This window comes from Cynara cardunculus, unplaced genomic scaffold (assembly GCF_001531365.2).
Source record: "Cynara cardunculus var. scolymus isolate 2C unplaced genomic scaffold, CcrdV1 Un_Scaffold_926, whole genome shotgun sequence".
In the NCBI taxonomy this organism is placed as follows: domain Eukaryota; kingdom Viridiplantae; phylum Streptophyta; class Magnoliopsida; order Asterales; family Asteraceae; genus Cynara; species Cynara cardunculus.
Window position 1 is genome coordinate 122,804 of NW_020200649.1, and position 12,039 is coordinate 134,842.

The 12,039-nt window shown below is 34.4% G+C and overlaps 1 protein-coding gene across 1 annotated transcript; it reads right to left on the minus strand.

Moving 5' to 3' along the window:
- Positions 1–1,183: 1,183 nt before the first annotated feature.
- On the minus strand, positions 1,184–2,209 carry LOC112502115 (probable galacturonosyltransferase-like 1). The gene has a single exon (XM_025105945.1). It carries the CDS (start codon positions 2,066–2,068, stop codon positions 1,220–1,222), a length of 849 nt encoding a protein of 282 aa, XP_024961713.1. The 5' UTR covers positions 2,069–2,209; the 3' UTR covers positions 1,184–1,219.
- Positions 2,210–12,039: the final 9,830 nt, after the last annotated feature.

Below are 12,039 nucleotides of genomic sequence, written 5' to 3' on the forward strand. Positions count from 1 at the left end.
GCCTAAGCAAGTGCTTAAAAAGCCTACACCTTTTCTTTTGCTTACTGAAAGCCGGAAAGTCCTRGTCCATGTCCTAAAAAGTTCGAGCCTTGTGCATCTCTAATCATATGATAAGATATATGATCATATGAAATCGACAATTTTTACGATTTATACAAATAGCTTACATTCTCTCTCTCTCTCTCTCTCTCTCTCTCTCTCTCTATATATATATATATATATGTATGTGTGTGTGTATATGTATGGGGTAATATCTCTATTTTCATTGAAAACTAAAAAATCACTTGGAACACAAAACATGTGCATATTGATGATGGATATGGACATGACATTTATCATGAATATTTGTATTCACAATGAATGTTATGAAAAAATTCATTTACATGTTATGAACACGTGATACACTCTCTTTTGGTAATTCCATGGTTCTCAATGAAAATGAGTAGAACCTCCATAGTCCATATATATGGTATTTAATAAAATTAAAAATGAAAATTTATCTACTTGCATGTTTATTTTTTTCATGGTGAATTGGTTACCGAATATATAGATATTTTTAAGGTAAACATTTACGTTGGTTTCAAATAAGCACAAATTCTCCATGTATATGTATATATCCACATTTGTAGCTTTATATAAATTAAGCCACGGTTGTTGAATCTCATGTAAGTTAGGTTGTGGTTGTATAATTGCATTAGTTGCACAACTTCATCACTACAAAAAAATCTTTATCCAAGTTCTAAGATAATAAAAAAAACTAAAACTAAAATTAAATCAAACATAATAAAAAAAAAAAAAAACTAAAATTAAATCAAACGAACCCATTAAAATTTTATAATAACAGGGCATTCCTCAAGTAAAAAGACCGTTCCATAACCGAAGAGTTCAAAAATGGTGTGTATAAAGATCTTATCTCGTACCCATTTAATCAAATGCAAGAAATGTGTTACATGGGCTAAAAAATTGRAAACCCGAGCCCTTATGTAATCTAAGGAAATACCTCCTCACATCTGGTTTCTAGAGGCAGTTCAGTATGACGTTGGATGGGATCGTTGTAATCAATCTTTTGCTCAAGTACAAAACGATCATCTTTCAAGTCATAGTAATGACTATATATCTAGCTTACTAATAGTTGTATAATTCAACGAACCCCATTTGTATGTTTATGTACAATCTTCATGTTATACACAATCATCGTCATATACGATTTGCCAGAGCTTCATGAATCAAACGAAAATGGAGGTTTCAAMAGATCATAAGGTGCCCAAAGAGCATCCAATGGACATGGTCTCTCGGCATCCAGTCTCACCCATGGTTTACTTTTACCACTCCAATGCAATAAACTCACGGGTCCCGGATGYAAATCCCTACAAAGCCCACGAAAATTATCACCGCCGAGCCCATGCTGGTTCCACCGGTGATCCACCGGAGCTATCTTCCCGGCAAAGACAAGCAAGAATGGCGGTAGAGATCCTAGTTCATAAATCCTAAGTCGTTTCTGTAGCTCCATCCATTCTTCTATCTTTGTCGTGTAGTCACCRGCACGCCACCGGTCTAAGTCCATCACCATCACTCCGGTGTTGAAGTAGCAAGGTTTCCGGTGATCAAAAGTGGAGGAAAGTGATGGGTTTGACCAGAAAGTTGGTGTAAAGTAGAACGTAAAGTTGGCGTTGCAATATTCCGGCGCGGCGAGAATGGCGTCGCCGAGGGGAGTGGCGGCGAGCTTTGCGATGTCGTCGACGAGCACAAGGTCAGAATCGAGGTACACCACTTTGCTGACATGGAGTGGGAGTATGTTAGCGAGGTAGCTCCGGGCATAGTTTAGGGGGCAGTCAAGGGCGGCGCGTATGGAGGTGGAGATAAGTCCGGCCACCAGGGAATCGTCAAAAGGGTAGACGTCGAATTTAAGGTAAGGAAAGGAGTTGGCAATGGTGGCGCGTAGRAGGGAGGTGTCGGAGGAGGCGGAGGTGACAAAGTGGAAGATGATGTTTTCCGGGCAGGAGGAGTGTTGGAGGACAGATAGAATGGCCGCCATTGATCCACGGATGTAGGCGGCATCGAGGGTCATGGCGACATGAACGGTGGAATCATCACCGGTGTTGAAATCATGGGTGTGTATAATTGAAGGGCATTCCGGCGAGTTGTAAAACTGTGGGGCTTCTTTGAATTGTTGTGAGATAGTGGTGGTTCCGGTGGAGGGAGGGAGGAGGAGGAGGAGGAGATAGACGGAAAGGAAGTGAATCATGGTGGGTGGCCGGAGATACGGTGAAGTCGGAGAGTTGTAGTGGTATTTAAAGGAAGATACCAAACAGTGGATTGGGTTTAAAGCAAGGACCATTTTAAGTCTCCAAGGAACATATAGGATTAAAGTKTTGAGAGCCAAATAAAATTATAATAAATTTAAAAACCAATGTATTATTTGCGGTTTGAATTTAATTTCTTGATTAATATATTTATTTTATAATATGAAATTTGTTATTTCTTTGTAAAACAAAAAATAGTATTAGATATATATATATATATATATATATATAAAACAAATTAAATGTATTGTGAAACAAATATATGTTAATTAATATATAATGTAACTTTTAAAATTCAATAAATTCAAAAAAGTAAACTAGCTTGTCGTTATCAAATATGGTCGAACCATAAGAATAGAAACAGAACATTTAATTTGATGGTACGACTACGTTCTGATACTAGTTCTTAATCGATAAAATGCATAAAAGAATTCATTGCAAGTTTAGGTATAATTTTATATCGTTTAACGTTTATAAATGACGGTAAATAACAACATTCCAAGTTGCACAGACCTACTAAGAGGGTAGGGAGTGTACGGGTTATCGCTCAATTGTCTCATTACAAAATAAAAAATAAAAATATCAGTGGCTTTAAAGGTGTACCCAYTTAATTTTGAGAAGTGACTTTAAATATTTTAAATCCAAACTTATAGAAAATATGAAGTAGCTGAGATGGTCGTGTTAATACTTGTCTTTGAAATTCTGTACAATTTTTCACCCTTATGGTCTAATAGTGCAATCGTTTGAATTTTTTTGTTACATTAATACTTGTGTATCATTTTTACTGAAAATCGTACTTTTTATTATTATATATATATATATATATTATGATATTTCTTTTGTGTATTCATTGAGCAAAAACTTCGGATCCGCCTCTAATTCCATGTTCTCCGGTCCATATTGCTTTGACCATATAAGATTCAATTCCGCTTGATATAAAAATTGTTATATATGATTTTGAACCTAAACGTCTATAACGACATAAAACCAATACGTCCAAAGAAACCCATGTATCTAATCGAAAACAACATACAAAGTGCATCGGAGATTCAATAACACTCGTCAATTAGAAACAAAAATGGAATAAAAACCGACTGTTACCAAACGTTTTTTTTTTAATTCAACTTTTATAACAATAACAACACAACAAAAAAGATATAAAACTTGTATTTTCTTTTGGTATGATTTACGCATTTGACCATGTCTCTCTTGATATTAAAATGGCTAAAACAGGTGGTGGTTGATGCTTTATGTCCCATATGGCATTCAAATGTCTATTCAAAGACAAAAGGAGGGGTTGAGGGGTAARACAGTAATTTCACATGTATTTTGTGTGTGTTATTTTTCACCATCTTTATCGATTGTTGAGATGCAACGTTTGGTGAAAGGGGTACGTGAGCGACCAAAGGCTTTTACCACATACAACTCTAAGCAAAAGCAACACTTCAACTTCTATATATATTATTTTTTTTATAAGAAAAATTATATCAAAATAGAATCAACTTTCACCTGATTTCTATTTTGAGGAACCAACTTTCAAAATCATCATTTAAGAGTCTCTATCAAACTTTTTGTTTATTTAAGGGTCTGGTTGATCTGTTGAACATGTAACAGGTAATTTAAGAGTCTCTATCAAATTTTTGGTTTGATTTGTCAAATTTGATTTAAACTTTAATATTGATACGGATTGGTTAGATATAAAAATCTTGAATATGATATTTAATATTTATTTTTTATTGCATCAATTAATTTTTTTCTATTAAATTGAATTTTATTGCATTAGTAACAAAACAATTTTTATTGTGGTAATTTGGATTTTTTTGAAAAAATCTCCAATTTGATATCTGATTTTTTAAAAAAAAAAACGAGATTTGAAATGAAAAATAGATTTTATTGCATTAATTTTTGAAATTTGTTTTTTTAGTTATTTTTCTATAATTATTTTACAAGTTGGTTCCCCAAAATAGGAATCAGGTGCAAGTTGGTTCCCCAAAATGACGATTTTGAAAGTTGGTTTCTCAAAATAGAAATCAGGTGAAAGTTGATTCTATTTTGGTGTAATTTTCCTTTTTTTTATATTCGTTTATTTTCAACTTCCATATTTATACGACGGTAACAACCACTGTTTGTTTTTTTTAACCACAAGGATGGTGCCTAATTGGTTTGAGCTTAACTCCAAAGGTTAAAGGTACCAGGAGGTCACATGTTCAAATCCAAGTAGAAATAAAAATCCCTTTGTGGCCACGGAAGTTCAAATCCGGTGACTCCGGGCTATCTGTAAAACAGATGGTTGCCTTGGGATTAGTCGGCTCACATAGCGGGTTGGATATTCAGGTTAATCAAAAAAAAAAAAANTTGCATTAGTAAAAAACAATTTTTATTGTGGTAATTTGGATTTTTTTTGAAAAAATCTTCAATTTGATATCTAAATTTTTTTAAAAAAACGAGATTCGAAATAAAAAATAGATTTTATTGCATTAATTTTTGAAAAAAATGAATTTTAGTTATTTTTCTATAATTATTTTGCAAGTTGGTTCCCTAAAATAGGAATAAGGTGCAAGTTGGTTCCCCAAAATGACCATTTTGAAAGTTGGTTCCTCAAAATAGGAATTAGGTGAAAGTTGATTCTATTTCGGTGTAATTTTTTTTTTATATTCGTTTATTTTCAACTTCCATATTTATACGACGGTAACAACCACTGTTTGTTTTTTTTAACCACAAGAGTTGTGTCTAATTGGTTTGAGCTTAACTCCAAAGGTTAAAAGTATCAGGATGTCACATGTTCAAATCCAAGTAGAAATAAAAATTCTCTTGTGGCCACGGAGGTTCAAATCCGATGACTCCGGGCTATCTATAAAACAGATGGTTGCCTTGGGATTAGTCGGCTCACATAGCGGGTTGGATATTCAGGTTAATCAAAAAAAAAAAAAAAGAACCAACACCCACTGTTCTAAAAAATCCATTAAATTCCGATCGGTTGAGACTTTTCAGAACGAGAAGGGTGATCGACGGCTACTTTTTTTCACCCCTTAGTTTACTGAACTTTAGGGGGTGCCAATATATTTACTTAGAACGAGTTGATTTTGATTRTATTTTATCTTCTAAAAGGTAAAATGAAAAAAAATTAGTTTAAACAAGTTAAATTGGTCGAAATTCAACTCAAAGTATATTGAAATGTTTGGAATCTTCTAGACGTTTAATTAYAAGCAATTAGATTATTTTTATAATTTGGATTTTGTAGTCATATTAGATACATTATTTACATAAAAATTCTTGAAATTGAAAAAAAAAATTGTTGACGAGTGAACCGATCAACATTAAGACTTAAAAGATTGGTCTAGTCAAACATTTATCCGGTAAGTGCTTACTGGTAAAATTTAACACTATTTTGTACTTATCAGGTAAGATTTTAGTCCACCAAAACGATATAGTATACAACAATTTACCCGGTAAGCGTTTACCGTGGTAAGAGTCGTCGCCCTCACTTACCGGGTAAAACTCTTGATCCTTGTTTCACTCTTACCAGGTAAGATTTTTGGTTCTTACTATATTCATCCTGTGGGTTAATATTAATTAGTAAGCGCTTACCCAAGTAAGCATTTGGTAAACAACCTTAATTAAATAAACGTGGACTGGCCCTAGATGACTTGAATTAGAAGTTTAATATGAATCAATAGAGTTGTAGATTGTCCCATTGGACTTATTCATATTTGACTATTGGGTTTCTTTTAAAATTGTGATGAATTTACGATTTTGACCCTGGAATAAGAAAGTTACCAAGTAGTATACTAGTATAGTATGGTGGGAGAAAATTGTAATATTAATGTGGTGGTGTTTGCCCATGTATTTGGTGTTCCATGGCATGGCAATCCATTTCTACACCCATAACTCKACTATGCCTCTATTTAATTTATATCAATCAATAAATATCCAAACATAAAGAWAAAACAATATCCAAATTTTCTAAAATATTCCCAATTAATAATTATATAATAACAGATTAAATGAGAGCAGATACTCATAAACGTATTCAGTTAATTGATTTAATAGAATAAACATGGATACGTAAGTATATGTGAACGTAACTGTCTRTTTGATGATGCTTTCTGAAAACGAATGAAAGCTTTTTTGTATTTATTATCTTGACTATCGACCAGGTCAGAGGAAACTACAGAAATGTCAAGTTGATATCAATTGAAAGGGTAAGAGAAGATGCATGAAACGATTATTAATTAAATTAATGATAAATAACTTAATYAATATGAATCAATTTTCTTTTGGACTCGGTGTATTTTTCCACAACTGACCAYCACCTTTCGATTTTAGACAAGGGGCCTATGACAAGTGCATATAGTCACTCTCATGTTGTCTAGGACCAAACAAATTATACGATTGATTTACAGGTTTAAATTATATTTTTCGTGTTGTCTAGAAATTAAGTTATAATCCAGTGTCGTCTTGAATCTCGTCTCTCTAAATTTCTTATCTTACTCATTAGTACATGATGTTTTGGTTAACAAAACGACAACGTTATAGTGTTATTAGACTTTTACAAGTCAAGTTCGCTTAAGACCATATAAAAAGACGTCTTTAAACCATTTGGTTTGTGGTGTACTCGTTAATCTTCATGGGATGTAGTAAAAAATCTCATTTATTCTGGGTTCGAATTYAGACGCTACCAAAGTTCTTGCGTCTACAGAGGTTCACATACGATGACTCCATGCTATTCTTGGTCGTCCAAGGGATTAGTCGGTGCACGTAAGCTGACYCGGACACCTATGGTTACCAAAAAAAAAGACGTCTTTACATTTTCTTTTACTAAAAATATCATATATTGTTGTTATTAWAATGCCAAAATGAATAAAATTCAATGTATTTCGCCTGATTTCTGTTTAGTAAAACAAAAAAAAAAAAATCTTAATTAGTGTAACAAACACTTAATCTTTTTCTATTTCATACCCGTATCRACCGCTAACCGGTCAATCTTGTTAACTATTTGTTAAATTATATCGTAATTTTTGATTACATACAAATCCGTCACGTCAAAATCAACCAATATCATATAAACCAAAAACCCGTTTATMACGTAAAATGAGAAAAATTGAACATTTTTTACATTAATTGAGTAAAGAATTATTGATTAAGACAATTTTTTTACATTYTGGTTTAATTTTTGCTAAAAATAGAAAGAAGGTGTAAAAGGTGAAAGGCATGATGATAATAAATTGGATACAGCTCTCACATGGCAGACTTTCAGTTCAAAGCACTCCCATGAAACCAAGATTCATAGGTTATGCAATAATTGTGCCCTTTTTGGAAGGATTGTGTTGTATTTATAGAAATCAAGATACCAATTTCTACACATTAAAAATAAACCCAAAAATTCTACATATATTTATCATCTSTTAATTCTTTATACATTTGTAATTAAAAATTGTGTAAATTGATTATTCTTATTGTTTATGATTGTCACTGTCTCTATTGCGTTCCGTCACCGATTAAATTGAACAAATGACCTAGTCTATAATTGAGTATAAAATTCCAAACAAACTTCCAAAGAGTTGGGACTTTACATTTGGTCCCAGAAATTTCTCGACCGTGACCTTGATATGCAACCTTGTCATGGCAAGGTCGCATGGTAGGATGGCATTTGGTGTACCACAAGTTCATATCTCCTATGCGCGATGTGAGACTAATGTGACATTGGCGTGGAAGGGTCGCATGTCAGGATGACATTTTGTGTACCGAAAGTTTTCTGATATTTTTGGTATCTTTTTCTCTACGAGACCCTTGTATTGTTGTACATGACTCTTGCATGGTAGGGTCACATAGACTATTATTATGCTTTGCTTCGACCATTTATTCTATACAAATGTAATGAAAATTATGCAAATAGATTTATATGATTATTCAATAYTTTAATTGTGTTCCGTCCCTRTTTAGATTGGGACAAAATGTCTTGGTCTACAATTAAGTATGAAATTCCAAAAGATACGTTGTAAATGGACGGTTTGTATTACAAGTTAAATGAGTTCGAGTAAAGAACGGAGTTATTTATAGGATACGTTAAAACAAGTTCGTTGATCCATCAATTTATTTTTTTAATTTAAGATTGATTTAAGGGCGGAAAAAAAGTTAGATAGACGGGACAAGATTGACAGCTTAGAATATCTCCAACAAATTCTTTAAAATAGAGTTTTTGGGGACTTTTACTCCAACAGATGCTTTAAAACCTTCTCCAAAATGAAGAAAATAAAAGGGAAGGTGACTGCATCATACCATTGAGAATCCTTAATGTTTATGAGAGGTTAATAATAATTCATAAACTGTATCGAATATTTCGATAATATAATTCATATTATAATCTCAAAAATGGAGGAGATGCTACTAAATTACCATTATCAAATTAATACCCTAAAACCTTCCATAATTTTTTTTCTTTCGGTCGGTAAGTCCAGTTTCGTTCGTGTACTAAATGAACCGTAAAGGCCCACACCCGAAACGGGTTRGATCATTTTTTAAAGCCRAAGCGCAACGCCTGGTGATCAGACRCAAACGATAGATCAGATTCGAAAAAGACAATTGGCAAGAATGGAYGAGAAAGRAAAAAAGAATCCCATGAGAATGGCCAGCCTCATCAGCACCATCTCCATGTGGTAGATTCCTTAGATTAACAAAGCTGAGTGTGCAGGAGAAGGGGGTGGGGKTGGAGACATGACGCCAAAGTAAAGTGGTGGTGCTGGTGCTGCTGCTGTTGCATACAGACAAAAGATCGGGTTATTTAGAAGAATAACCTTCTGACAGAAAAATTTAAATGCATGATTTCCTTATAGATTTTGAAGCATTTGTGTTATGAAAAGATATTATGTCAAAGGTTATTCTCCTAAATAACCGACAAAAGACTGGGTTATTTAAAATGCATGATTATCTGACAGATTTTGAGAGGCTTTCTTGTGTTAGGAAGCGATATTCTTCTGTTAGTCGGATATAAATCTATCAGACAGGTCGTGCATTTAAAAGATCCTGATAGCGGAAACGTGTGCACAAAACTTGCTAATCATGGGGAAAATATTTACCTTGAGAGATGATTTGTCACCTGGAGGTCATGGGGGGTTCAGATTAAGAGAACAGTCTCTTGGACAGATGTAAGGAAAAGCCAAATGCAGGGAGTGGGACAATGCACAAGTTTCTGCATCAAGAAATGGTCACCAAGACAAAGATAAAAAYGCAAACACCATCCATAACTTAATCCTATATAGATGCCACTTGAAATCAGCCAAAAGTTGAAACAAGTGTGTCCAGAAAACAATATGTTTATTCCATTWAGTGAAAAGGGGTGAAATAATTCTATAAATAAACAAACATGAACATGTTCTACCTCTGTGAAACCAACATAGAAAATAGACACAAGTGTCCCTGTCCCTGTCCCTGAGACYTCATGAGGAAAAATCATTATGCATACCAAGTAAGAAACATTCAAAAACATGCCAATTCAATCTCCACAACCCATGTGTTGTGGATTCAGGCCGTCTAGTAAGCAGGCGTTGATACTTAGTTGTGGGCTGAAAAAACTAGATGTTAGCTGATAAGCTAGTCATGTTTGGTAAAAACTAGCTGATAAACTAGRAGGCAATGTAAAATGAGTTATAATGAAATGTTAAAAAAGTGATYAGAAAAATATAAGGGTATGATTAGAAGAAAAAAGTGGAAAAAAACCCTGAAGCTTATTAATTAAAACTTTACTTGAAGTAGCTTTTTCAAAAAGCTAGCTTATGGTTAACCGAAGGAGTCTTTTACAATAAACTCAAAGAATAAGCTAGCTTATGGTTATCAAACATGGCCTTAATAAGGTATCCAATTTGCAGTTWAAACATGTGACATTAATTGTTAATAAATAATAAGCTTTCATTTACCAATTCTCAGTGTCCAAAAGCACAAAAACAAAAGAGCAGGATGTTTATTTGTCATCTTATTCATGGTCCATCAGGAGAATTCTACAACTTCCCTGCTTTGCCGGTCTACTATAAACCAGTTGGCTTGTGGTGCACTGGTTAAGGCTTTGAGGATGCAGTGGAAATCTCATCTTACCAGCGTTCGAATCCAGACTCTGCCAAAGCCCTTTTGGCCATKGACCCCAGGCCATTCGTGGTCGCTCAGGATTTAGTCGGTGCGCGTAAGCTGGTCTGGGAACCCTCTGTCCCATCATAGAGAGAGGTTGTTTCTAAGAAAACCCCTGGATCAACTAGRAAATTAGATGGAAATATGACCAAAGACATACCTCAGAACGCCCTTCTTTCTTATTTTACCACATTAATTCCAACAAAGAGAAAATACGATCTTTGGAAATCCAACTTCSAAATGCCTGTTACACACTAAAACGCTCGTGTTCTCAGTTGTAAAAAGAAAACTTTAAAATTTATAATTCATGGCTTCACATTTAGCTTACCCCAAACTAGTTTAGTAAATGTTACTTTACAAAATTTTATACAAGCTCCCCGAGCATAGTTTGAGAAGTTCARTATTTCTGAGTGCTCGTTGGGATTTACTGCTAGCCATTATGACTATGGCCTTTTCACCAAATCATTGCTTCRGGTACTATCCTTCTCTTATATGTTGATGACATGATCATTACATGCAGTGATGTAAAGGGAATTGCCGATTTCCGAATTGAACATGTCTCTCCATCTAACACTTTGAGATAAAAGATTTGGGACCACTTCACCACTTCCATAGTCTCGAGYTGCTGACTCGGGCGATTCCCTGAATTTGAGTCTTCTTGGGATCTCCTCCAACGACCAAACCGCAGACGTCTTTACGAAGGCTCTTATTATGAGTCTCTTCTCTCATCTCATTCACAAATTCCAGCTTGAGTTTGAGGAGGATGTTACAATTGTAAATATGTATAATTGAGGGACCATTCTTGTAATTAGTCCATAGTTGAAACCCATAGACCAATAAGCATTTAAAAACTGATAGAGCATACCGAGTACATTGAAAAAAACATAGCCACCCCCTACAGCAAACATAATAGAAATAATAGAGTTGAAGAAAGGAATGAGAATATAACCATACAAGGTAAACTATAACAGTTGTAGTACAATCCCCCCATCATCCTTGTCTCAACATAGTCTATGCTCTCCAAACTTTTCACCCAAAAGCCGTTGCGATCCTCAATGTCCATAAACTGATACGGRATGTATAATTTCTTGAGAAGAGAGGTGTCATGGCTTTCCCCCCGGGATCACCCGGATCCTACGAGTGAATTGAAAGTTGGATCTACATTAGAACTCACCTGAATTACCCCATCTAACCTCCTGAGGAGACGTTTGGTTTCAAACCCCGGCTCGAACAGAAGGATTACRCCATGCTAATGTGCCTTGGATGATCCACATCTTAGTGTCGGGCACCGATGTGCACATTAAACTATCCATGTGGCTGAGAGCCCTTGCCGTTTTAATTCCTATATCGAAGATATACTTACAAAGTTGTTCCGATTTATTGATTGGCATTAACCCTAGATCATTGCCCCTGARAAATCAATCAATACTTTCTACTCGAACTCCATCATGAACTATTTACATCACAACCCAAAAAAAGGTTCTAGTATAATAAAACAACTGAAATTGCGGCAAAAGCGCCTTCATTCCGATATAAAGTAGTGGATGTAAAAATAATGATCTATAGCCCATCTTATCTGGATCACAAAAGGATTTAATTACATTTGCATGTCATTTGA